Raw genomic sequence first — 27,915 nt, 5'->3', positions numbered from 1 at the left:
TAGTTTTACAGGTTGAACTTCATCAGGCGTGGGAGTGGAAGAGGAAGACACACAGCACAATGTACTACTTGTCCTAGGCAGATGCTAATTTTCTAGTGAAGTTCAAGAACCAGCAGGGCCTCTTCCCCACCTCTCTAAATGAGCCCATAAGCCTCAGAAGTGCATGTTTTGCTACCTCACCCAGGGAAAAAAAGAGCAGGGAACTGCTTCACTGGAGAAAACTAAAATGTAGGGGAGGAGGGAAAGGGTGAACAGCTTGCACAGCAACAGGGACAAACATTTGTGCTGGCAACACCCAACAAATCATCAAGTTAACAGGACAAGAAAATGAAGGAAGCTGATCTATTTTTAAGCAAGACCTCATTATTATCATGAGCATGCACTGCTTCCCTGGAAGCAGCAGGTATGCAAACATGAGATTAATCGTAGCACTGAATAAACCACCTGGCAGTAGGAACACTAGTTTGCATGGACACACATGGAGCAAACATACGATCTACTGTCCAGACACCTCCAAAAGCGTGTGGAGAAACGTCCTTCTGGGAGGCAGACCACATTATGGAGAGCAAAAAAAACCTGTTAGACAATGCAAATGTCACTGGTGCTTCTGTTAATGACTTCTGTTAATGATTAGACAGAACTACATTGTTCTGGACACTCCACATTAGTCCACTGGAGCTTGTAAGAGGTATACAAAAAGTGAAATTACAACATTAGAAACAAACATAATTTCCATCCAGGCAGTGTATGAATCAACTTGGGGACCTGGAGGAGACATCTCAAGTCAAAGCACGCATTTTTATGCCACAGCCTTCGCAGAAATTGCCTTGCTGATACAAAGAAATTCTGCAAGTGGTTCCTATGGACTGGGGTGCAATGAGGCTGAGGTCACTGCCTGGACTCTGGTCAGGTCTATGCTCACCTCTCTAGAAGTCTGGTGAGTTTTCACAAAGCCAGTTGACAGCACCAACCTGATCCTTCACCAACACATTGTCTCATCTTGGAAGCTGCCTCTGAGGTGACCAAGAGGACAACCACTGAACTTGCATTTCAAGACAGCTGTAAGGCACAAGGGATAAGGCAGCAGAAGCACAGCAACTGCTCTGCTGTCTCCACAGTACATTACGGGCAAGGTCCACAAGGCAAGAAGCACTACCCTACTTTACAGAAACCTAGCTTAGTCTGAAATGATTTTTTTAATTCTCTTCCCACACCACACACTATCTCCCTTTCTGTCTCATGGCAAATAAATAAGATACTAACTAAAATGCAATGAAAACAGATCTTCAGCTACCTTTGCTATCCAACTGGTGACAGATTAAAAAAAAGCTGCAACTACTCTCTTGTTGTGGTTACTATAGAATTGTTGCTATGTGCCAACTAGCAATTTATCACATCAAAAGGCCGACTGACTTCGCCTGAAAGGGGATCTCCCACCACAGGAACATGTGCTACACTGGGAAACCAACCGCCAACCAAAACCTCAGCCTCAATTTTCAAATCCACATCCCATTATCCAAAGGATGCTCTTGCATCTTTGCTTCTAACCTAATAAATTATCTGAAGGAAATTCAGCGCCATTTGTGATTTATCCTCATTATTTCCCGAACTTTTTTTTTTTTTTTTTTTTATGTTTAAGACATAAAGTTTAGTTCTATTGCTAAGACTGAGAAAACTCTTTGGAGCTACAAAACCAGTATTTAGTTACTGAAGTATAGGTGCTCCGCGTGAAGATGTCCACAGAGATACAAACTCAATGTGCAGTGGCGAACAACAATCAATCCATCCATCCCAAGCCTGCAGAAAACCCAGGACCTGATATTCTAGCCTATTAAAAGCAACACAGCTGCATAAGGAAGGGCAGAGGAAGAACTAAGATTGAGTATATGAAAAATTAACTCTGTACTGTTCCCCCTCCCCATACTCCCAAAGATTTCCAATTCAGATGATAGCGAGTAGATTTACAGTGATGAAAAAAAGGGCCAGCCACTCCTACCTTGACACACCTGCCCACTTCTTGGATAAAGTATTAAATAAGCTTATTTGCTTCTTGCCCCCTCATCCTTTTATTTTTCTTATTTACAGAAGTTAAATCTTGCATTTAAATTTTCTGTTTCTGTTAGCATACAATCACCGGGCAGCTCTATCCCTTTCCTAACAACACTTCAATCTCTTAGCAAAGCACCTTAAGCTCAAAAAAATTCTGAGTTGTAGGGCAAATATAAACCCTGCTTATGCATCACACTGTGCACTGTACCAAGGTGTAGCTGACTATGTATGTTATTATAGCAATTATTTTTATCTTTTACCCTTAAAATTTCTTAGGTAGGAATATCAAAGCAGTGCAAATGTTGCCAACAACCCTGGGCTAGATTTTTGTCTTGTCCTAAAGGAAAAAAGGCCAAAATAAATAAATAAAACTTCTTTATACTGTAATGCATGTATTCACCCAAAGAAATGGCAATGGTAATGTTTTGCCTGCAGAGCAGCCCTTTTAATCCCCTAAATATAAAATCTATACATTAATGACCAAACCACTTTTCTTGAGCATATAAAATGTTCATCCCATTTTGACTGCTTCAGCCAACCAGACTCACATCAGCAGCAGAGTTCTCAGGGTGCCACATTTGAAAGGCATGGGCTGACATTTGCTACTTGTCTAGAGAAAGACAGGAATATGGAAACAGAAAGTAACATAGAACTGCCTGTTATATATGTGTTTTGTAGTTTTAGTGCTTGTAAGCAGCATTTTTGAGTCCCACTTCTCAAAACGCAACAGATGTGTAATATGCATCCAGCTTCAAAATTATCTGCCAACAATTCTGAATAGGTCCTGTGTTTTACATCATCTTCATCAAAGTATAATAGAAGACTGAATAGTTCATTTAAATAATTTTCTCCCTGATTATATTTGAAAATCCATAAAGAAAAAGGCTGGACTTTATTACTTTACTTCAAAGACTCCATGGAAGGAATAAGTGCTTATTATGAAGTCTTATCTTAACTGACAGGAAGCTCAAACAAAGAAGCATCTGAATTTAAAGAGGAATTGGGTAGACAAAAGAATTGGACAATGACAACCCCTTTCCTCTGTGCCCAGCTTTGTTTTAACTCTGAAACTATACACAGATCACCATCACAGCTCCCCAGTCCACAGCCAGGAGTATAGGAATTTATTTCCAAAATATACAGATTTTAGGTTCTACTACTATAGATCGTGGTGTCTTTCCCCTCCCCAGCCTCCCTTTCCCCCCACCTCCATGTAAATAAATAAAAAGCCACCTTTCAGTACTGTCCATAACATTTTGCTGTGGCACTGAGGATTTACCCCTGGGGTCATACTGTGCCTTATTCACAGTGAGCGAGATACTGGTTCAGAAGGCCAAGTAAGCACACTTACTTGGGAGATAACAGATGCTAATTCCAGCACTGTAACACTTCGTGCAGCTTGTCACCTTGGAAAACCACTTCCATACATAACATTTATATCCTGGTTAAGATGACAACAAAACACCCAGAGTAAGGACTACCTGAAGGTACACTCACATAATACCTGGAGCAACATGGACACACAGTCTGCCTAGGAACACAGATCTGCAGCAAAGGTACTGTTTTAGGAAGCTGTATTAAACATGAAGAGCAGTCACTGAATACTGCGGTACAAGAGCTACCCAAAGCAGACACTCAGAGTTATTAATCAGATTTCATTTTGTAAGTAAAAGTGTTAAACCATATTTATGTTTCTGCGTGCTGATAAAGTTTAATAGGGCCTGAAAAAATTACAGACACTTTAATGCTGCACTTCTTCCAGGCTGACATATCCTGTTTCAAAAAGGGTAATATCAAAATGGCTATGCTGGTTGTTGTTCCCTGACCCTGCTGCATGCCATGCATGCTCAGGCTGAGTTTTGCTTCCAGGTCTGCTCAGTGTCCCTTTGTAACTGGCTGACCATCCACAGCTCTCCCAATCCCCGATCTATGACCCACTCTGCCCACCAGGCACCCTCAGCTGGAGTTTCCTGCAACTCTTGTCAGTAGCTCAGAATTGCGTTAAAGTCCTCCCAGACGTCTGTAAAGTGAAAGAGATGGAAAACAAATAGCACCAATTAGCATGACAGATGTCAAAATTACCAAAGGCAGGGAAAACACACCTCTAGTAGCACTTGCCAAACTGAAACAAAGCAACTTCAAAGAGCATTACAATCGATGGAATCCAACTGGCCAGGGAAGGCACTGCGATACACTGAAGCCAGTGGTATAACTATTCTGCCAATATTAAACACACCTATGTATATGGAAAACCCTTCAATATGAATGAAAAACAAATAACCCACAAGACTGGGTATCAGCTGCCTCATTAACAATCTCACTTTGAAGATCAATTTTAAACTTCAAGATAAATCAAAGCTTTTAGTTCATCTTTCCATAAATTTTAATTTACACCTGTGAAGATGCAGGTAGGCAAGACTGGGGCAGGTTTTTTTCCACAGAAGCCACTGATGATGTATTATGTAGATACAGTAGTGGGCATGTCTTCACATTAATCTCCCTCATAACACAAGAGGGATAGTTACTCTTCTCACCTGCTTTTTCAAGTTCCTGAATTCTAGCACTTACCTACAAAGGACATTCAAATGTAGCAGAGGCAGAATACTCACATACACCAAATACGACAAAAAAAGCAAAGCAATTTACACACATCCTTTTACATACTGTTCAAACCCACCTTACAGTATGTTTCTATGTGATATATGTTTATATTTGGGATGTACAGTTCTTGCTTTCATAAAGGAATAAACTTTTAATGCAGAGAATATCAGGTAAACAGCTATTAAGTGAAATCAGACTTAAAACTCTTTCATGCTTCAGCTAGAATTGATGCAGATAAAAACATTCAAAATTTCAGATATTGAAAAACTTGAGCCATGTGAGAAAAACCTGAACTAAAACTCACAAGAACACACCTCCCCAAAAGGAAACTTCACTGGAGTTTATGGTATTCTGAAGTATCTATTTAAATTAGTATTTTGTGAGTATTGTCTTTAACAGTCATAGTGAGAAATAATATCAGATTCCACTGCAGACTATCAAATTCTGCCAGGCTGTATGTCAAACAGATGTAGCCTGAATAATACAGACTGCTAGATAGATGCATATATCTTGTCAGAGTTCAAAAGTCAAAAGATCTGAAGGAATTTTGGTTTTCAGTATCTCGGGTGCCAGCAAAAACCAGCACACACTGCTATATAGCTAACATTATTAGAGAATTAGCAATGCAATTTGACAGAGTCCCCCATCCAAATTATGTTTTTCAGATGACCAAACCCACAGAAATAAAACCTTTTAGCTATAGATGCATCAGATCTACTTTCCCCAAGTTTTTTCTTGTCAGGCCGAAATCAAAAAGCATTGAACTGAGGGAACTGAACTGAACTCAGAGGAAAAGACTAAACTTTGGGTTGACATGCATCTAAACAGAGAGACAGCAAAGATGGAAGAAAAAGCTGAAATGACCTGGTCAGGAAATTCATCTGTGTATTGAGTCACCACAAAACTCCGGTTACTTCACATTCAGGTCTTCTCCTACTTAAGAAGCTACAATGTGAAGAAAATACCGCAAAGTACACTTCATCCAACTTATCCAACCACAGGTTCTACCATAGGCAGAGCTCCAATTATGCCCTCTATTTGAGCTCCAAATGGCAATGTGAAGATAAACACCATTACTGTTGCAGAATCAGAAGGAAGTAATTGACACAGAAAGAAGGATGCACCAAAAGGGAAAAAAGCCAATGTTTGCGAACAGAAGTAATGGTAAATGAGTTAGAGAAAGATATCAGCTGAAACAAGGGCTGGAGTTGGTGGAAATAAGCTCTCTTACTTGAACACTTGTTGTTTGCAAAGGTAATCATCTCTACTGGCATGTGTGTGGACATGTACATCCATGTAAACACTACTTCTTCTTTCAAAGCTAATGCTGATGCAAACAGATTAAAGAGTAGCCAGAGAATGCTTCTGCTGACAGATAAAACACTTTCATCAGCTAAATCCAGTGGGTCTTAAAATAACAGACCACTCTCTGTAAAACTATAAGCAATTACAAATAAAATGCAGCACCCAGATTCACGACACTTCAGTAATCCTACAAGGAACTAACACTGTCCCTTTGGAACAGGCATCTGCTTCAGCATTTTCATATACAGTTCCCAGAAGAAGCATCTCGCTCGTGATAAACCAGCCTTATGATTTAAAATACACCAATGCTCCCTGCCTTTGTCACGGAAAGTGCTACACAAGTCTTGTATATTCCCAAAAGTTGAACACGACCTTTGCTGACTTTGGTTAATCTGTTAACTAAGTCTCTAAGCAGTGTGAAGCATAACCAGGTGTTTGACTAGACAACCGAATACATGATTTCATAAACTGGGTAAGTAACAGGCAAAATTTAACAAAAAATTGTTTCAAGTTACATAACTCCTCAAAGGGAAAACTAGGAGCTCATTAAAATCCCCACATCAGAAAAGAAACTATTAAGTTTTTTTTGTTTTTTGTTTTCCTGAATACAGTTGTTTATACTAACAGCAAAATGCATTTTTATGAAATTATGCCCTAGTAAGTCATAGGGAGTTTTGCCATCATCTTCAGTGGAGCCAGGCTTTTGTCCCTGTACACAGCAAGCTAGAAGGATTTGTATTTGTTAAAGGACCAATGTGTAACCTCAGAGATGCTCCAAGGCAATAGACAACTTATATATAAATACTCGAATGGGGACGAGTAGAAGTTGGGTTGGGAGGCAGAGCAGAACCACCAACTAGCTTGGGATTTTGATTCTTTGCCCAGAACATCACTTTCTAAAAATAAAAACAAAATTCCCTTCTATCCTTTCAGTCAGAGAAGACAGAAAGACAGAACAGAGGAGCTATACAAATTTGGCAGGCCTGGATTTACAGAGCTCCTTTTGTAAAGGATGCATTCGAAGAGATAAGAGACAAGACACGACGTTTGTTGGACATGGTCCAAATAACACAGCAGAAAGTGCAAAATACCCTTCAAAAACCCTCACAAGTCATTTTTGTTTGAGAGTAGGAGAGTTTCAGTCATTCTGGTATCTGAATGCAGGTTCTGTAAGCCTGCCAGCACAGCCAGAGACAAGTCGCAAGGATTTGGTTGAGTTTACTTTGTTTTCCCTTTGGGGGAGGGAGAAGAAATAAGAGAACATGCTCAAAGGAAAGATGTTAGAAATCCAAGTTAGTTTTGCCTTGTGTCTCATCCTTAGTTTATTCCACTTTCCAGAGCGTTTATTATTTTATGTGAGTAGATTACCCATAATTTACAGAAGGTATGCATATAATGAGGAACTCCTTATCAGAATGTAAATATTAGCTTTAAAAAGGAAAATAATACTGTTCCCTCTTGTCATTCTATGGCTTGATACTTGCTCCAGCAGCTACCACTACTTCTGTTAGACAGAAATGGAGGGAAACGGAAGTCTGGCTGAGCTTGCACACTGCTAACAGAAATGCACACTCTTCACATTAGCTCATTACTTTCTTACACTCCAAGTCAAATGCCAAGGGCACATCAGGACTTTAAAAAAAAAGTTACAAAACCTTTAAGGTTAGAGGTGACCAAAAGCCACTCACTCAGCAGTGACAGACGCACTCGGGATGTGCTCTTCAGCAGCACAGCCCAGGGACACTGCGACCGTGGGGAATGCCCCACCACTGCAGGAACACCTGAATGCAATGCCTTGGTCACTGGGCATCCAACACCTGAGGGAAGCAGCCTTTTGTTTCCTTCCAACTCAGCAGCCTGGAAAGTTTGACAGCTGCACTGTTTTGGCCTCCATACTCATCAATGAGCTTAGACTGCCACTCAGAGAAGCCCAACAGCCCAGGAAAATTAATTTTGACCAGTAATGTCAGACTTTAAGAAGAAGGACAAGCAAAGACTTTCCTAAAAAATGCAAGTACAGGCTACTATTATCATTATCTGCAGGCTCCAAAGGCCAAAGCATCAGCTGGTATCAGCTTTATCTTCAGCAACCCTACGCTTACTTATACCAGCTGAATATGAAGCCTTTTACATTTACTTAAGGTACAGAAGCATCAGTGAATACAGATTTCAGTAAATCTTACTTTCTAAAATATTATTCATCAACATATAATTCAAATGGTAATTAAGAAGTGTTCACATGATTGATGACACATTTAAATTACAGGTTTCCAGCATTTTTTTTTAGTAAAGACAAGATTACTTCCTTTTTCACATGCCACTTTTTCAAAGTACAAGTCCATCTAACAGATGTCTCACAGATCTGCTTGTCAATGTAACAAGTTAGACTTTTTTTTTATTATGATAAATGGTATAAACCACACAGCATTCTGTTAAAACTCAATATTGACACATCTGCTTACCACGTGTATTAGTAGCCATGTCAGCCACTTTCTGAAAGGCATCCAAAAAGGCAGCAGCTGCTACTACTGTAGTCCTGAAATGCATACAGATAACAAAACATTAGCAGTGTCTCATTGCTGCCTATTTAATTATTGCCAAAAACATTTAGGCTTATAAAGAATACCACTGTGAACTTGCAGAGGCCACAAAAAATATCCTCTTTTATATCTGAATTTAGCCTTTTCCCTCCATCATTTCTTAATCCCTTCCTCGCTTTGTGTTAAGCACTATGGACTTGCAGGCAGCCACACTAATTCTGTGCTGTGAATTGCACAGGACAGGTGTTATTTCAAAAGACCACAGTCATCCCCCTTCTAGCTGATTTCCTCTGATGAACTAATATTAAGCAGTCAAACATGAAAAACAAATCTAACACACATTATATTACACCCATTAGTGCACAAATTACAGCCACTGCTGTTTCCAGGGAACATGTATATTTTAAGAATAGGAATGCAGGACCTTCCTTTTATCTAGGATACTGGCCAGACACTTTCCTGAATTTCTCATCTGAGGAGCACAAGCACCCCTTGAAACAGAAGATAGCAACCTATTGGAAATTAGACTGGTCTGGAGTTCTTGGGCAAATTGAAAAGGAAAAAAAAAAACACAACAAAAAAAAATACTTCAAGGAAAAAAAAAAAAAAAAAAAAACAAACAACAAACCAACAAACCCGCACCACCACTACCCACCCCCAAAATAAGTAAAACAAAAAACCCCTTTCTGATCCAGTGCTCCTCCAAGCAGGTTCCTTCCTGAGGGGTATACCAGCAATCCTGGAAACTCCAAAATCCAGAGTGTCAGCCCTGCTAGCCCCAACTCCCTCCAGGTTTGGAAAGCACATACAGACTATACATCTGTTCAAGTGGACAGCAAACGTGAGTTACAATTTTCCAAATACGTTTGTTCTACATAAGCAGGCCCTAGAGCCCCAAATACCTCAGGTCAGTACCAGATTTCTGATGGTTTATAGTCTGGTTGACCCAATTTAAGTGAAAGTAGGCCAGGGCTCTACGGGTAAAGCACAACTGTGCCCTCTCCACAGTTACCTTGTGGTTCTGTTTCTGCACATCTTTTCTACCAATAACTCCGATTTCCTCTCCTGATGGTAGCAGTCAGCCTCCCCAAGCAAAATCCTGAAGGAGGACCATCAACTTCACTTTGCTTCAAGAGCTCCCTGCTACCCTCAAAAAACCCTGAGACACCTGCAGGAAAGCTGATCTTTGGCCAGACAGACCACAAGATTGATTAATTAGATCAGGCTTTATACAAGTCTCTCACTCCAAATATGCTCAAGACAGAGGACCTAACTGGCAGCATAGTAAATGGCCTACTGACAGCACAAAACAAGCTCGAGAGGATCAACCAAATGTGCAAGGTCTCTCCACATGCCCAGGAGATTAAAGTGAGGGCAAAAAAAAAAAAAACCCTGACAGTTAGCTAGCAATATTGAGCCCTGGAACCAGATAACATTTTCTGGGATTTTCCTTAACAGTGTTTGTGTTCTTCATCTTCCAGACTTGTGGGTCATACTGTTATTCATGTACCACGTTGTTAATTATTAATTCTATTGCTAATAACAAAGTTCCATTTGTCCAGTAACAAGATCCAGGAAGACCTGGCTCCAGCTCAGATGACATCTGCTGTCCTTTATCAGAGCATACACAGAAATGAACCAGAGGCAAAAAGGCTCACATTTGCTAGAAATGAACAGCAAATACTCACACACAGGCTTTCAAGCTGCTTGCTTGCACCTTCCTGTAGCTAGAAAAGCACTACATTGATTGAATGCAACACCACAGGACTGGGAAATAAATAAAACTATCCCTCATACCTTCCCAGAAGGCCTGTGTTTAAAGAGTACAAAGGGCTAGGAAAGTTTTCAATTCTTCCTCTTTCTCTACTTCCTCTGCTTCTTCCACACTAACTCAATGCGGCTTGCAAGTGTGGTGTTTTAGGCATGGCATGGCCGAACAGCATATTCCAGCTGTTTAGGGTAAATGAGCCTAATCTCTAGCTTCTTCATGAAAGGCTCATAATGCAATGCAGAACCACAAAATACAACTGCCAATAACCATTCGCTACCACTGTTGCGAAAAAAAAAATAAACCACATGGATGCTCTGGAAAGCACACCAGATTATAGCTCAGGGAGAGTTGTGAAGAAATGGAGCTTGGATTCCTATTAGCAGAAACAGATTTTACAAGTGAACGAATTCTAGAGATAGCAGAATTGGTCTGTGTGACACATATGCCATTTATAAAGTAATCCAGAATGCCATTTGCAAAGTATAACCCAATAAAACAAGTTTTAATAATCACCGATAAATGATTGAGCACAGGAATTCCTGTGCCCTCTTCTAATATAAACCTGCTGTACTCTACACCAATAAAAAGGACAAGATAGGGCTGACTCCAAATGTGTGTTCACAAAACAACAATAAACTGTCTTTCCAATTTTTCATCAAAAGCCATGAAATTTAGCTCATTTTATGTTTATTATGTACAGCTAATGGTAGTTTAGGTATTTTCCTAAACACATTAAAACAGCAGTAGTAGCATGTGAAAAATTGCATGCATGGGTATTGACTATGAAATATGCACAATTTTACTAGACATGCTTAGCAAATTATCCTGGAAGAAGCTTAATTTAATCTTAACGTCCGCACATACAAGGAATTGTAAGGGATCTTGACTCTGTAACATAAAACTTACCGGAGCTGAGACTGCAGTTTCCCAGCTTTATTTATAAAATCTTCCCACACCGGGTAACTTCCCTGCAAGAAAAACAAAACACAATAATGAATACTTAATTTGACCATTCTGGTTTTGATACTCCAGATCAAATGAGACTAGGAGTAAAGCAATAACAAAGACTTTACTAAATCCTAATCCATTAACACCAAAATATATTTTCTGAGCAAGTTCTCTGACATCCTTAGACACCAATCCCAAGCAGATGGGACATCAACTGGTTCTGAATCCAGATGAAACAGTAGGTCCTGAGGAGATTTTACAGATTTTCCAAATAGAAACACTGAGCGAGAAGAGATATTTCAACCGAAGCAGAGAAAACAAACACCTTAAAATGGATACAGCAAAATCAAACCTATTAGAAGTGGGGTCCTAGGATATTGCAACAATATGTACAGAGAAGCTCCCAAAAACAAAGACAGGATTCCAGTTATTCTCTACAAATGGATTCTGTGTCATTATCAGGTTCTCATCTTTTTTTTTTAAAAAATAAATAAAATTATTTTAAAAGCCTTTACAATAAATGTCCGACTTGACCAAGAGACCACTTCAAACACTGTCTCAAGGTAAGTCAGCAATCAGGCACAGAAAAGGTACAGTGGCCATAAGACAACAAACTTTCCCAACAGCTGCACTACAGCTGCAAGACCTGCTTCCAAAACAGTCCCAAAGGGCTTTCGAGCCGATTTCTGAATTGGAGCTGATAAAGCTGCATACACTCAATGCCATGCTAAGTTTTTAAGAAGATTTAAATCTTCTTGACTTCAAGCTTCTTATAAGCTTTTTCCCCATTTTTTAAAACTGTATTAAAAGCCCAGATGTTCATTTAGAAGATGGACACCGAGTGTTCTTGCAAGTTCTGATCTTTATTTTCCAAAGTTTAAAAAAAAAGTGCTGATTTTTATGTTTAAAAAAAAATCATCTTATTCAGACCAAAAAAAGTTAACTTGATCTCTGCAGAGCAATTGCAACTTTTCTGTTAACAACAAAAACTGTGGTAGAAAGAAACCTCAAAATTTCCCTTTGATTGAAGTCTAGGGAGTAAAATAAAATATCCCTGCTTTCTTTAATAAAGGTGTAAGACTTGCTGTTACCAGAGCAACGACATAATAAAACCCAGATAAGACAAATCCTCAAGGCTAACATTATCCCAGTTCTGACTGTAAGAGGTTGCAAGCAAGTGCAATTGCTTGGAGCACACTGGATCCATCCCAATAAACTGGTCTGCCTTTTTCTTTAAGTAAAATAAAATCCACTGCCCACACCGCCATGAGAGGCCACGTCTTGTTTGGGGTGAAGACATCCCCTTCCACAAAAGCTTACAGCCAAATTCCAGCTCCTCAGGAAAGCCCAACAAGGCAGTTCCCAGACATTCACTGTGAAGCCTACTGATACTCTACATGTTTTTCATAAATGCTTGTGGGCTTTTTGCTAAAGGGAAAAATAAAAAAAAAAAAAAAAAAAATTAAATAACCCCAATGTAAAACAGGTGTTCATAAAATCTCATTATGCCTACACACTACAGAGCCAGTGGGAAATACAGGAGAAGAAAGAGAAAATAGCAGTTATCTGGGTGGCTACACATAGAATATAAAGTGTTTTGTGCCAAGCAAAAGCTGTCAGACATTGAAAAATATGAAAGAAACCCCCCAATTATTTTAAAGAGGAAAAAAATGTTATTTCCTTAAACCTATTAGTCTTACTGAAATCCCCTACTTCGAACCCCATCTCTCAGTGTTTGTCTGCATGCCATATATGCATTATGCATGTGTATGCCAGGAGCCCTGAAAGCCCTGACAATTAACAGTAGGGCCTAAGGCTTTACTGGATTCTCGAGCAAAACACAAGCCGGCAAGCAGAGGATACCAAAGCAGCCCGATTATGTTTCCATCTCAGTGGCGTATTACCCAGCTAAACGTGCCTGATGGCATGCAGGAGATTGACACCAGCCTTGTGTTTAGCTGCTTCATAGAGAAGCTTAAGATACTCCTATCAAAACACAACTCAGGAAGAAAGCACCTTTTTTTTTTTTTGTGGCCATCCTGGCCACAAAGCAAGCAAAATTAGAATAGTCACTGAGCATTTTCACGACTATTTATTCTCTGTCTTTAAAAATGTTGCTCTCTTCAAGCCAAGCCTATTTAAATAAGCTGTAACAGCTCACTTAAGTAGTTTGTTATATTTGTTTGGTTGAAATCTATGCAATCTCTTCACACTGGCACTCCTACTGGCCAAGAGCACCTAATCTCATTTTGAACAGTACAAAAATACAGCATTTAAAAAAAATATCACGGAATTAGTAACTTGGGTAGTGGGTATTGGGTTTTTGCCTGTGTTGGTTTGTTTTTTTTAATTGCTAAGAAAACTTTTCAGCAGTTTTGCAGCAGTGACAAATTCCTGCATTATCTTCTCAGCTTACGGTACCTTGATTTGTTTTCTGCAACTCTGAACTCTAATAAACAAAACTGAAAATGAAAAGGAGTTTTTTATCTATGTTCCAGTAGAATTTGCTTTCACTTTTCCCTGACAATGTCACATCCACAAGCTCTGTCTCAGTAACACAGAAGTCTTACACATAAATTTTGTGATCCCTTTGAGCTTTTCAAAAAAAAAAAAAAAGACTTCCACCGCCTCTCTGCTGAAAACAAAACCCTCTTAATTCCTACCTACAGTAGCAGTGCTCTATGACTACCACTTCTTAAGACCTAATAACTGGGGTTTTATCCCATCTCCAGCACCTACGAGGCAATGCTTGTGAGGAAAAAACAAGGAGACAACACAGGAATAAAACTAGTGCCCTGCTGCAAGGCTCCAGTACCCTGGGGAGCAGCTCTTTCTCTAAGACCTCTTTGGGTGCCACCTTGAACATGGTAGCCCCATGTCTCACCTTCATGTTTACAACAATAGTTCTTGCTTTTGTCAAAGCGGCCATGGAGAGAAATGTTAACAGTGGTGGCTAAGAGAGCCATCAAACTTCATCCTTGATTCAACATGTATTACTTCATCAATTTTAACACAGAGAAACAGCAGGTGGAATTCAACATCTATGTCTAGGCAGTGCTTTTGTGACCAAAAACCACTTTCAAAGAGTAATAACGCAGTATTTTTTTAAATGCTGCCTCTCCCAAAGCTTCCTGTGTTCCTTCTGCAATTTTAACCCGCTGATAAAGAAAATCCATTTTCCCCCCTTTATACATCAGGGTAACTCAGGCCCTGGCATTACCTGTGAAAGCAGCAGGCCTCCTCCACCTCCAGCCCCGCTTGGAGAAGAGCCACTACAGGAATGTGGGGCACAAATCCTCTTTTTAGCTCCTCACAAGTTAAAACAGAACTCCGTTATGGTGCAGGTTTGTTTAAATAGCTTTCTGGAAAATCGTTAATGGTTTTATCTGGAGACGATTTCCCCCGAAATAACTTTGTGACCAATTATTTCTTCACCATCAGATGAAGAAATTTAAACGTGTCTTCCGTGAAATGGGTGTTTCACCATTACTGTACAGCACTCCATGGCACCAAGTCCCCTCAAGCTGCTCAGCAGGCCCCAGCCCTCAGCTGTTCTCCCGCCCGCCCATCAAGGCATGTCACTGGTAAGTCATAACATGCCATTATCCTTCCCTATTGCTTAATTAGTCAGTTTATAGGCGATTAGTCACCTGATCCCAGGGCCCAGCTCCAGCTAATCTATAATGAACACAGGCAGGGAACCACCTTTACACCTCAGGGCTGAAAAACAAAATGGTGCCTCGTGCCTGTCACCAATGTAGCCAGTCTGCAATTAGGGACATGAAACAACTTTCCCTCAGGGACAAGCACCACAGCAAGTTTTTGAAAGGCACCAGGCTGAGCTGACAAAGCACCTGCAAGTGCCAGACACCAACACCCAGACTCACCAATGCCCATCCAGACAGCATCCTCCATACCTGCTGCCACTGGGGACAGGTCCTCCCTGCCTGCCACCGGGGCAGGAAGGAGAGGGGGACCATCTTCATTCAGTGAAATCCCAGACAACAGCCAGACCCATAGACACGGGCAGATGTGTTAATTTTTGTATGCCTTCCTCACCATTCAAATCTATTTTAAATGGCAATAAATTTAATCTTCTCCAGTTGAGCCCAGCTTGCTCGTGACAGTAACTGGTAAGCAATTTCCCTGTCTGTCTCGACCCATGAGCTTTTCATCTTTATTTTGTGTCCTGTTGAGGAGGAGTGAGAGAGTGGCTGGGTGGGCACCTGCCAGCTGGCCAAGGTCAGTCTACCACACCAGGGAACAGCAGGCAATGATCACTAACAGGCAGATTCAGAAGGAGCATTTAAAATCTGAAGAACTTTTTTTTGTGAACTAGCCACCCTACACAAACACAACTCTACAAGACATTTATTGAAGTTTGGTTTTCCCTTCCTTTCAGGCCAGCAGTCCTGCAGTTGGAGTGAAGAGACGATTCTCAGCAATTTCTCAATAAAGGAAGGGCAGACTTCCAGCAAGTGATCATATTTACTGAAATTGTTATTGATTACATCAAATAGCAAGAATAGGAACACAGATTGTTGTATTTATTTAAGACTACAACTTGAATATCAGCAGTCTTGACAGTTTAAAACTGTTCTGTCACTCCTTCTGCTAAGAAGTTATGATACTTCTTTTTTCATTAAAAGACACTTCCCTTAATAATTTATTTCCATGCACCCCAACTCCCACAGACAAGACACATCACATCATCTAAAAACTCTTGACAGCGTTCTTTTAAGTCCTTTTATTTATCAGATAGGCTTTTCAGCCCTATTATCAGCTTTTGCTGGGACACCGAGTACAAAGGCAGCAGAAACAGTATGGTATCTTGATCACAGCAACAACCCACCTAAACTTCTGGGGCAGGGGGAAAGAGACAGAGAGCTGCTCTACAGTAAATTCAGAATCTAATTTTGACTGTGCCAGCTAAAGAGGTAGAAGAGAAAGGGACCAGATGGGCAGTGCTTAGGTTTTATCTCACTGGTTATCAAAGCAAGAGCTGTATGTCCTCCAGAAGAGTACTGAACAATAACTACCTGCAGACTTCAGTAAAGTGGAAAAAAACGACTACACAGGCTACAGGAGTTAAGACTTCACCTCAGGGTAGTCCTTCAGCTATGACCAGCTAAAAAGATGAGACCCAAACACACATCACTTATCAAGGTTCACGCCCTAGTAACACATCTAAATGCCATGCATCTATCTTTGGAACAAAGATTGGAACTTTGCTCCTGCATGTGTTTTCCTACATCTCCAAAGTAAATTATGCTGAAAACAAAATATTTTTTTATATAGTTTTATCAGATATCAGAATCACAAGGATTATTATTAATCTCTTATTTCTGTGGCATTAACTACACTACCTTCAAGTAGCAAAGAGACTTTATTGTGCTAGACACCACACAAAGCCACAGATGTTATGCACAAAGAATGCCCTAGACAAGCAAGTATGGTTTGCATAGAGAGACTATCACTTTTCCAGGGGGCCTTCAACAGGCAAAAACAGGAAAAAGTGGAAGGGAAGGCGACAGGAAAACAATGCCAAAAAAAAAAAAAAAAATGGGTTCCAGTCACAGATGTCTCAACACATGGGAAGATGCAATGGTTGACAATCAGTTTCCCCTCCCAGATAACATCTGGCACTAGAAGCTTTTCCTCTTTTCTAAAAGAATCAGTAGTCAACTGGGGAAAAGGCACTTGGTCAGCCACAACTGCAAGAGCTAAAGTGCTACCAAACACTAATACAATCCTCTGTGCAACCCACAGATTTAGCCAAGTCCATGACTCCAGAATAGGATTGCCTAGTCCTTTAATAAGCCACAAAAGCTCCTGCAACACACAGGTAAGCAGAGAATAAACATCATCTTACACAAAGTTCATAATTGCTCTTTTTCATCCAAAAAATTCTGCTTTGCCTCTTTCTCAGTTGAAAAATAAACAATTCAAGAGTCTGTCTCATGAATGCCTTTATGGAAGAGTAACACATTTATATAGAGGTCTTCTAGGAATTTGTAATAATTCCACAAGAAAAGGAAAGGGACTACCTGACTGCAAAGACCTTTCTGTCTTTCTAAGATAAAGGTATTGCCATGCACAGAGGAAGTTTGAGCTTAACTCCAGCAGCAAAAGGGACTCACAACTCATGCAGAAAGCTTGTTGGGCCAGGAACGAGAAATCATGAACAGCAAAAGACAAGACATGAACTTCACAGGATTTCACAGCAAGAGCTGAACACTCACATTACTGAATGGAGGAGAAGACAGGTATAAACTCAGGGTTTGAGAGATTATAGTCCATGCAAGTAAAAGCAAAAGCATGTCAAAAATCAGATTAAGATGTCATTTAACCTGTAACTACCCTTCAGGAAATAAAGCAGGGGTAATTAAAATCAAAGTCTTGTATCCATACATTTATTTCCATTATTTCTGCCGCTTGTTTAGGGAACAGCAGGTTAGAAATGAGTTTTCCCTCAGCATGCACAATATAAATATGCATACCAAGCTTTGCTTTCACAAGGTGATACACTATCACAACATTGCAAATTATCCAACAGAATACTACTGAAGATCTCATACGCTATTAAAAAAAAAAAACCTGTCAACTAGGTGGTACTTCTACACATCACAGAACCACTCATTTAATAATATTTTCAAAACTGTTTGGTTTTCAGTCTAAATAAAGCATTAGGACATTTTGAAAAACAGATAATGGCATGCTATCTTGAAAGTCAAGACTAAAATCCAATCAGGGAAGTCCAGAAAAGGGTAATCACCCCACTGGGGGGAAAAAAAAAAAAAAAACACACACACAAAGCAAAACACATAGGTATCTGCCATTTCTACATTCCCAAACCACCTAAAAAACTCTAAAGAATACCCAGTTCCCCAAGCACTGAAATGCAGCACTTCATAGCAAGAACACAGGTATTTATTAGACCTCACTAACCATTTAAAAGGGGCGGGAACCTATGCCTGGTACCATTCTTTTGTTAGAGCTCTAGCGTCTTTAATTTGTATTCTAATCAAGCCTGCACTGCATTAGCCAATATTTAAACATCCCCAGTGGAGGATACCAGTTGTCCCATAGTTGTAACTTCAATTTGTAGTACAGCATGGACCTGGGAATACTCATTCCTCTTGGTTGCTGCATGGCATCCTGTCCTACAAGACAACTTGTGGGCCTCCTTGCTACGTCAGTAGGGACCATGTCAAATCTGTATCATCCATAGCCCAGTTTCACAGTTTAGGACAAAAAAACCTCAGCTCCAAAGCAGCTACATAGTGGCTTAAATCCAAGATCGGGTAATTAGCAAACAAAAGTTACACTGTGAGAAAATATATCATGCATAGCATAGTCTCTCCATCTCTAAACACAGGAAGTTATTCACAAGGTGGAGGGGAAACAACTAGCCAACAACTAGACCTTTTATCCCATGTTACATTAAAAAGTTGGACATTAAGTAGTCTTCCAGAGGAAGCATTTAGTTCCACATTCTTCCCTGCAGGTCTAAACAAGTTTGCAAGCCTCAATAGCAGATTTCTCCTCAGAGATTCATCAATACTACCCTTCATTCACCCAATCATCAAGTGTCCATTGTGCATACTCAGTAGCTATTTCCTAAACCCACAATATTGCAGCTGGATCAAAACAAAGATAATTAAAATATCAGGACACAGTCATTCAAGTTAATGCCTACACAGGACAGCCTCAAGCCAACAGCCCTGTATTGGTAATGCCACCAACACCACTTGGGTCTCATCATTTCTTCCCAAGCAAGGAGAAACCCTAATTTCTGAGCATTCACTCAACACAATCTCCATCACACAAGCAGTCAAAACAATCTCCAGGACCCAAGAAGTGGCAGTGTCTATTGCCAAAGTACTGACAAGCATCTGAGTTGACCACAGAAGTGCCTCATCGGGGAAAAAGCAGCAGAGTTTAGTGCTTTATGAACTCTGGCTCTTGCCAAACTGTAAAGTGCACTCATCACAGGCTACTTTCACTCCATTTCACTCACGAGAAGAGAAATAATCACTTTCAAGCTCCAAGTTAGACACTTAGTTTGCTCATGGACAACGAGCATCCATGAGGTTTGCTCACAGATGATTTTGTCAGGAGGCATCTCATCATGAATAAAGCTTTATTAACAAAAAAATCCTGAATTAAGCCACTACACAAAGGGCTTCAGGAACACTATAAAGCATACATGTGACTTGTGGGAAAAAAATAAATCTCATGCTTACGTGAGAAGCGTGACAGCAGTTTATGTAGAAGACAAAAATGGGAACAAATCTGAACCTTTTTGTACCATGAACCAAATGCCTCTAGTTACACACTCATCACTACCATTGTGCACACCACCACGTGTTCATTCCTGCAAGTGTTCTTTTTAAAAATCTCCAAGGTGATTTGTTAAATGATGCTTATACTCCAGCCAGCATCCTAGAATTAAAATGAACTAGAACACACTTATGGTTGTTGACCAGAAGAGTGAAAAATAGAGCTCACACACAGCCTCACAAGACAGACAGCCAAATTCTTAGTGATCTACCAGCCTACGGTTAAGATGCTCCAGTCAGACTCCTCCACTAAGAAACTGAGATGTCTTGTAATTTCAGTCACATAAGAGTTCAAGGTGTTGAGAGTCGATCAGTCATTTGTAGATGCCATCTCTTCTGCCTGCAAACACTGGGTTATCACAGGGGGTGAAGAGCGATACATCTTAAGCAGTAATAACAAAGTGGTGTGTATGTATGGACAGAAACATGTATTGTACTGGGAGCTTAAAAATCATTCCCTCATTAACTCTGTGCTCTACATGCACTCAATTCCTTCTTGTCCTTGGGGAAAAGAGTAGAAGTCACTGAACCTGCAGCCACAACTTGCCTTTCTGTAAAATGGGAGCCATTCTTTGGAACTAAGTCACACACAGAGCACTTTGAAGATGAAAGCTGCTATGGTCTTAACCACAAAGGTACCAGACATTTTGTCTCCAGTCCTTCGAAACATCTCAGCATTCAAGCTATCTCACAGCCCAGCAGGTAGTCAGTCAACATCCTTAAAGGTCAGCACAGATGCCAGTGAAGAGGGCAGTGCCCAGCACCTTACAGTATGAAGGTAGACAGAATTCTGAAATTGAAAACATAACACTTCAAGAGGGAAATGCATTTCTACACGTAGCCTAAAGAGGCTACTCGGCTCTAAAGAGTAGCCTCTTTACAGTACTAACTCATACCTCTCTGTACCCATCTTCGCATGCTCTGAAGTAGACCAAAAAAACCTTTTTAGATACAGCTCCTATTCTGCTCTCTGCCATGTAATGCATTCTGCTTATCTTCAAGACCACACGGTCTCTGGATAGATGATGAACCTTAAAAATTTTTTTCAGAAGTTTAAAACACACAGGCTGTTAAACAGAAGATGCTATTTACAGGAATATTCCATCAACTGATAGAACTTCCGTACTTTACATAGCAAAAAAAAAAATTTGTTTTTTAGGTATTTTATATCAAAGATTTTGATATCGCTCATGCACACTCCAACTGAGGAAGGAAGCAGCAAACTCTCCTGAATATCACCCTCTGTTAGATATTAACCAGCGCCGAGCTTGTAATTACACAGATTTCTTGTCCTCCAACATTTGTTCAGTCAATTGTGTTTCATGCAGCACTGCACAACTCGTTCTACACTTACAACCTCGCAAACCCTATTATGCAGCTCTTGGCATCTTGCCAGATCCAAAAGAAGTACTCTTAAGAGACATCAAAAATCCTTGCCCTGGGTATGCCACAGAATCAGCCAGCCTCATACACACTTACACAGTGAATGCTCAGCAGTTGCATAAATTGTTAACACTCACAGAAGAGTATCTGGAATAAGAAAAAACAGGTCCTTAAAAGAAATAAATTACTTGTATGTTCCCAGTTATGCTCTGCTGCTTGAACCCCAGTATTTAAATAGGCACACAGTGGCTCCTCCTGCACCATCGTTCAGCCTTCACTAGACATCAATCCCTCCCCCTCAGAGATGTTTACAGAAAGATACTGCAGCTGTTTGGAAAAGACAAGGAATTTCAGTGTACACAAACCAGCCATTTGGGCAAGCAGGTTGTTGAAAGGCAGCAGGGGAAAGAAATCAGTGCAGCCAGCTAACTCCAAAATACCTTGGTGGTGAAACCTTTAAGGAAAAAAAAAAACATTGGGAAGAAAACCTACATGAAGCAGAAATTAACTCATTTCATGCTTTCTGGGGAAGGGGAAGAAACATCAGTTTGCTAGGTTTGGAGTAGGTCAGTTGCCCAAAAGACTGTCATGAAAGGGACATGTCAGTGCAACACAGCACGCATGGGAAAGGGGGGAACAGAGATGCCCTTTCCTCTTCAAGCCTGCACCCATGTGTTGCATGTGAAACATTTATTTTTCCTTACAACAGATACCATTCTTAACAGCTGGACTGAAACTAGACCTTAAAATCATTGAGCTGAACATTCCTAATCTCCACAGAGATCCCAAGCTTCAAATAAGGCACAGCTTTAAAAGAGCCGTCATATTACATGTCAGGGTAAAACAAATTTGCCCAGATTCTCTGATGTGTGGGCTGGCTGTCCCTTGGATTAACACAAATGCAAGAGGACCTGCAGCTGTACTTGCCATAGTAACTGTCTCAGCATTTCTAGCAAATATTTTTTTCTCCACTCCGTTTATATGATCTGTGTGAAAAGCACAAGGCCATCCCTCACAAGAAATCAGGTCTACTTAACAAGTAGCTCGTAATCCTTGATATGGCCACTCCCTGGCTCCATCTTCCACAAAAACGCAAGATTAGAATGCTGCTTCTCACCAGTCACTTCCTAACAGGAGATAAGGGGCTACAAAAACATGTTTCTCATGCCCATATGTTCATGTCTTCTGTTTTGACCAAGAGCTTTGCACAGCTGAAAGTGAAGGTGCACCACACGCTTGCCCAAGAGTCCCAGCAGCATCAATGAAGGGAAGGCTTCACCTCCTTTATAGTATTAAAGTAGAGGTTACTGCCAAAAGCAAAAGGTTGATTCTATTGAGTTTTCAGCTAAACAACTATAAATAATGCAAAGATGTTTAAAATAGAAGATTTGCTAAGATTTTCTAAAATTTCACTCTTCCTTTAGGAACCTTGTTTTCATTCACTGACAGGACAACTTTTGCAGTCCCCCTTATATCTGCACATCCCTCACACGCGGGGATATGAGTGAGACCAATTGGTAATCCACACCAGATCCTTAAGAATTTAGTAAATCCTCCCACATGGTATAAACGAAGTGACAGACAACCTGTGTTTGTCCAACTGCTCATTACTCATCTTCCCCTCTATGTCCACCCCAAGAGTGTCAGGTGCAATACACATACAGCAAGCCCCTGCCCTGCCAAAGCACATGCTAGCAGAAGAGGCAAAACAAATAAAGAACACACAAAAAACAAAAGACCTGCAATCAAGCAAGTGATGAAATACAAACACTGCCAATTTCAATCTTTTCAGAAGTGTTTTCTTGTTTTCCTTTTTCCTTCAAGATAGAGAACAATGCACTGAAAAGGAACACAAAATTAAGACTCAGAAGGAAAAGCAACATTAAAGAAAATCTGTTCTGCGTGAGAAGATCTTTCAAAACCCATCTGCAGCAGACTCTCTCAAATATTATCTGCACCGATTTGCTTTGCACTACAAGAAATATTGAAATTAACAGCACATTACAGCACCTAATTTCTCAACTGCCAGAAATGAGTTACAAACCATTCAGATCAAATGCTCCCTTCCCACAGGGAGTTACAGAAAGTATGCCACATTCAAAGGGAAACCACACAGTGTTTGCATGCAACACAGAACTACTCCTCCAAGGGGACATACACATTTTATTTTTGCTTTTATAAACTTTGATTGCTTTGAAAAAATCTTGCATAAGAGTATAACAAAATATAAGTGCTACGTACTCAGTGTTGTATCATAGGAAACACCGGGGCTGTGATAATGGACCAAAACTTAATGATGGGATGGGCAGACTTTTTCCCACCTTTATTATTCTTTAATCTGATCCTGAAATCTCAAAGCATTGAAGCCCAGTTCTTAGAGCATATTGGCCAAATACAATTCCCATTGTGGACTTTCACAAACAACCCTGTCACCATGTACACCACATACTACTCAACAATGTGACCCTTGTTTTGCATGGAAGACATGGACTTCCCTTGTCAGAGGACTGAAGCTCCACATGTACATTAAAGTGCTGTATAAATGGGATGTTTATTAACCATTGTCATCTTTAACTCAGTAACGTTTCTCGAAATCCCTTAGCTTTACACTGAATTGTTTTGGAACTTGTTTTGTTGAGTATTAACCGCAAAATTATTCTTGGTAGAGGATGGTGAGAAATTTGGGGTTTCTGGAGAAAATATTAAAGGCAGTCCAAGAGACCTCAGCCAGCAAGAGATAATCTTGCTATCAAAAAATATGACGTGTTAATCACACAGGCATATATTGCCCTCATTAAGTTTCAAAGGTAACACAGTATGGAGACAAATGGAAACAATCACATTCCTCAGGATTATAATTCCAGTTTCTGTAACATTATCAAGATCAAGGAGAGCTCAAAACTAACAACAGGTACACCTAAGCCAGTTCTGTGTTACTGTGAACAAAGAGAAAAATCAGTCCATGCGTACCATATCTTCATCACCTCAGCTGCAGCACCCATCTGCATCCACTGGCAAGACTTCAGAGTAATTTTAATATGCTGTTGATTAACCCTACCATCTTTACAAAGTTTACAGCAGAGCAATACATACGATAAAAAGAAGCTGCAAATTATTTAGTTAAAAAAAAAAAAAAAAGGTGGATGCTGCAGCAAATCCCTCAGTACTGCAGGGCATGTGGGGCCTTGATCACAGCCTGCAATGAGAAATAAGCACAGATAGTGCACTTGGGTATGTGTGGGCAGACCCCAACGCAACATCTCCAAGATTCTGCCAGAAGTCTGCCCACACAGACCTCACTACGTGAAACAGCACTTAAAATGCTAATTTGCACTTTACTACTAAAGGTATGATTAGTGGAAAGGTTCTGGTTAGATGTCAAAAAATAGCTACTTTTTCCTAGAAATTGTCACAATCCTTTGTGCACAATTCACAAAGAATCCTAGTGCACCTCATCAGCAGTACAGCATTAGCTGCATCAAGCTGAACTACAGGTAAAAATTATTTCTTCTACTTATGCTAAATAGCAAGATTTTTTTTTTAAACCATAGCAACCACTACACTGGTAAAGATCTGCTGCTGATTCCTTCCAAAGCTTCCCCCCCTCCATCACCTCCCCCCCCATAATTGCCAGCTCACAAAACAGGTTCCACTACTGTGGAGGATTAAGAAAAAAATATTCACACCTGTGCCCATCTCGCTAAACTCATGTCAACATTATTCTGATGAGCAGCATTCCCATGCAAGTAAATGTGTAAAGGAAAAAAAAAAAAAAAAAACAACCCAACATAAATCCATACAGCAAAGGCCTATTTTCTTAAGAGCAAGAAAAATCAAATGCATCACTTATGGAAAGAAACAGAGAACAAATATACTCAGTGTCCCTCTGTACCGAAACCCAAAACCTCACTTCATAGGGAACAGAACATCCCCTGCATGTTCCCTGCACAGCCCACTGAAACGATTCCACAATTTGTGACCGCTTTTTGGGGGGGTTGCTGTTTTATTTTAAAGTGCAGTTGTTATTCAAAATACAAGGGGGCTGAGAGCCGGAGAAGCACCACCGCCAGGACTGCAGCATTGTCTTGACAGATACACACACACACACACACACACACTCCCCTTCCTCTCTGCAATCTGCCTCCTCTTGACAAGCCATGCTTTTAATTAAATGTCTCCCCAAGATGTGTTGAGAGGAAAGTGCATATGAACCCTTGCCAAAAAAAAATAACTTCTAGTGCAAACAGCTTACCGCCCCCCCCCCCCAAAAAAAAAAATACACTAGAAGCCATTCACCTCTGCCAGGTTCTCTTCTAGATCAGACTCCATCCTCCTCCCCATCACTACTTGGCATCTATTTCTCCCGCAGCCCGCCCTGCTCACCAGCCCTGAACAGATTAAAACACCTCCAAAACCCCCGTGCCCCTGCCTGGGAGAAGCACAGCACGCAAACGATCACCGTCTTTAAATTACGGCGGTCCCCCCATTATCAGACACATCCCTCAACGTCTCCCAACAACCGCATCCTTCCCAGCCAGCCCTGGGAGGAAGACAAGCCGCCCTTGTCCAGGGGAACACTGCAGTATTCTGCAGTAGGGCCGCAGGCGTGCACCTCAAGCCCTGGGGTCTGGAGGAGGCATGACTGGCAGAACACAGCAACGCTTCTACGCTATTTATTTCCATGAGCAAAGGGCAGGAGGCATCCACTCGTCCACAGAAAACCCTGCAGAAGTGCCCTTGGCTACCAAGGATAGGTGGGGAGCGCCTCTTTCAAAGGAACCCTTTGGCAGAAGGGGACGGCGCAGCCTGAGATTGCTGGTGGCTGGTAGAGGAGAGAGCCGGCAACTTGAGACCTTCGCATTCATCCACAGAAAGAAACAAATGCCACCTCCATGAGCACACACAGCGTGAAAATAATACCACAGAACCGACTGAGTGGCAATTCTAACCCAGGCACACACCAACTTTTGAGCTGATTTTTTTTTTTTTTTCCACCATGCCCATCAGCATGGCACAGAAATCCCTACATTGCCCTTTCCAGCCCCACCCCACGGCTGACATGCACCATGCCCATCTCCTCCGCACAACACTCCCGCCTCGCTGCGTTTATTCTGCTAGCGGTCTGACAGCCCAAAACAGAACAAAAAAGAAAATAAAGGTGGAGGAGAAATAAATAAATAAACAAATAAAAGGTTTGGAAAACGCAGACCCTGCTGCAAGATAACAGCTTGCATGTCTGGGCAGGAGAGACAGAGAAGAGAGGGAAGGAGGGAGGGAGAGGTGGTGTCCTGCAAGCAACTCGCAAGCCCCAAACCAAAGGGGTGAAGCGTTTCGAAGGAGCCCCCGGCCGGCTGCTCCCACGGGCGCCGGGCTGGCCCGGGAGGTCGCACCCCGCCGCTGCCCCCGACGAGCTGCAGCTCACGGGGCGAAGTTTCGCCGGGGCAGGCGGGTAGAGGAAACCTCCGGGCCCCCTCCCAGACCCTTCAGCCTCTTACCTTCATGTCGCTTATGATGGTCTGGAAGAGCCCTCCGAGCGCGCTACATTCCTTCTCTATCACAGCCTCCATTTTCCTCGCTCGAGCACGCTAGAGGAGGCAGAAACTGCTGCAATTTCACTACTATGCTAAAGAGAGATTAGACACCCCGGTGTCCCACCTCACGCAAGGGGAAAAAAAAAAAAATAAAAATGCGGGGGGCAAACAAGCCGATGTAGGCAAGGGAATTAAAACAAAAAAAACCCAAACAAACAAACAAACAAACACAAAAAAACACCTTAACCCCCTATCTGCCTGCACCTCTAAAAATCTGAAAGGGGGGGGGGAAATGAAATCCAGTGCTACTGGGGCGCCTCTGCTACACACACCTCCCCGCCCCGCTGAGGAGCGCCGGGGGATTCGGAGCCGAGCGGGCACTACCCTCCCACGCACGGGCAGCCACAGAATCCATCTCCGCGCATAGCAGCCCGAGCCCGGCGGCGGCGGCGGCCCCGACCGGCCCCCAGGGCAGCGGGAGCCTGCAGCCCGCCGGCTCCGGGCAGGAGCGCACGCACACCCCCAAAAGAAAATGAGAAAACGCACAGCTATCTAAAAATAGCTGAGGCTGCGCGTTAAGCCGTTCCTCGGGGCGCGGCGCGGCGCAGCGCAGGGGGTCCCCGCCAGCCCCCGCGGACCCGTCCGCGGCCAATGCCCCCAACCCGCTGCCGGCTCTCGCCAGGAAAAACCCGCCCGCCGCTCCCCCGGCGGCAGCGGCTGCGCCCGCCCGCGCCCGCCGCTCCGCTCCGCCCGGCCCCGCGCCGCGCCCGCCCGCCCGGAACGCCCCGCCCCCGCCGCGTCACCAGCGCGGCCGCTGATTGGCCCGAGGGGCAACGGGGGCGGTGAGTTGGCGCCCCGCTGCCAGAGCGTGCGGCCGGGGGCGCGAGCGGAGCCCCGCCCCACCCCCCCTCGCGGGCCGCCCTCAGGGCCGGCACCGCCCTCAGCCATTACCAGGCGGCCGAGGGGCGATTTTTCTGGTTACATTCACCGAAATTGCCGAAATGCGTCTGTTGCTGTTGAAATACATGTGCCTCAGCCCACCAGTTTAGTACATCTGAGCTGAAAGCACTCAGCCAAGTTACAAGCAACAGAAGATACAACCCCGGCGTAGTACAGCCGGCAGCAGCTTTAGTCGTAGCTTATGTGGGGGCTGTTGATTCGTCCCATCCCATAAATGCAAGACGATAACTAAGGCTGATAGAGTAAGTTACATAAAACATAGCTTTTTAAAAAGTAATACAGTTTTTACATTCACTGTGCTAAATTTTGCAAAACATCGTGGTCAAAATTACACATTTATAGATGCACACGGCTGTGGCTCGCATCCTGCAAGCACTGGTGCGTATGCTTAGTGTAGGGACACGAGCAGCACACGCTGAACGTCCTGAGGGTCCCCGAGGCTCTCAAACCAAGCACTGCGCATCTGTTTCGGGGAGCTGAGGTCT

At 42.0% G+C, this 27,915-nt stretch overlaps 1 protein-coding gene across 14 annotated transcripts in view; it reads right to left on the bottom strand.

Moving 5' to 3' along the window:
* Positions 1-27,201, bottom strand: part of MTSS1 (MTSS I-BAR domain containing 1) — a 129,695-nt gene extending 102,494 nt beyond the window's left edge. For 8 of the 14 annotated variants that reach the window (XM_033005747.2, XM_033005743.2, XM_033005750.2 and 5 more), the window contains exons 1-3: positions 26,435-27,199; positions 11,173-11,234; positions 8,418-8,491 (exon numbers count right to left, since the gene is read on the bottom strand). In XM_033005747.2, coding sequence (XP_032861638.1) covers positions 8,418-8,491; positions 11,173-11,234; positions 26,435-26,506 — 208 coding nt within the window. In that variant the 5' untranslated portion in view covers positions 26,507-27,199. Of the gene's footprint in view, positions 1-8,417; positions 8,492-11,172; positions 11,235-26,434 lie in introns of all 14 variants that reach the window. The other 6 variants (XM_033005742.2, XM_033005739.2, XM_033005740.2 and 3 more) reach the window with 2 other exon arrangements.
* Positions 27,202-27,915: the final 714 nt, after the last annotated feature.

This window comes from Tyto alba, unplaced genomic scaffold (assembly GCF_018691265.1).
Source record: "Tyto alba isolate M040663 unplaced genomic scaffold, T.alba_DEE_v4.0 Super-Scaffold_9, whole genome shotgun sequence".
NCBI lineage: Eukaryota > Metazoa > Chordata > Aves > Strigiformes > Tytonidae > Tyto > Tyto alba.
The sequence above is the reverse complement of the archived record's forward strand: the minus strand, read 5'-3'. Positions and strand labels throughout refer to the sequence as shown.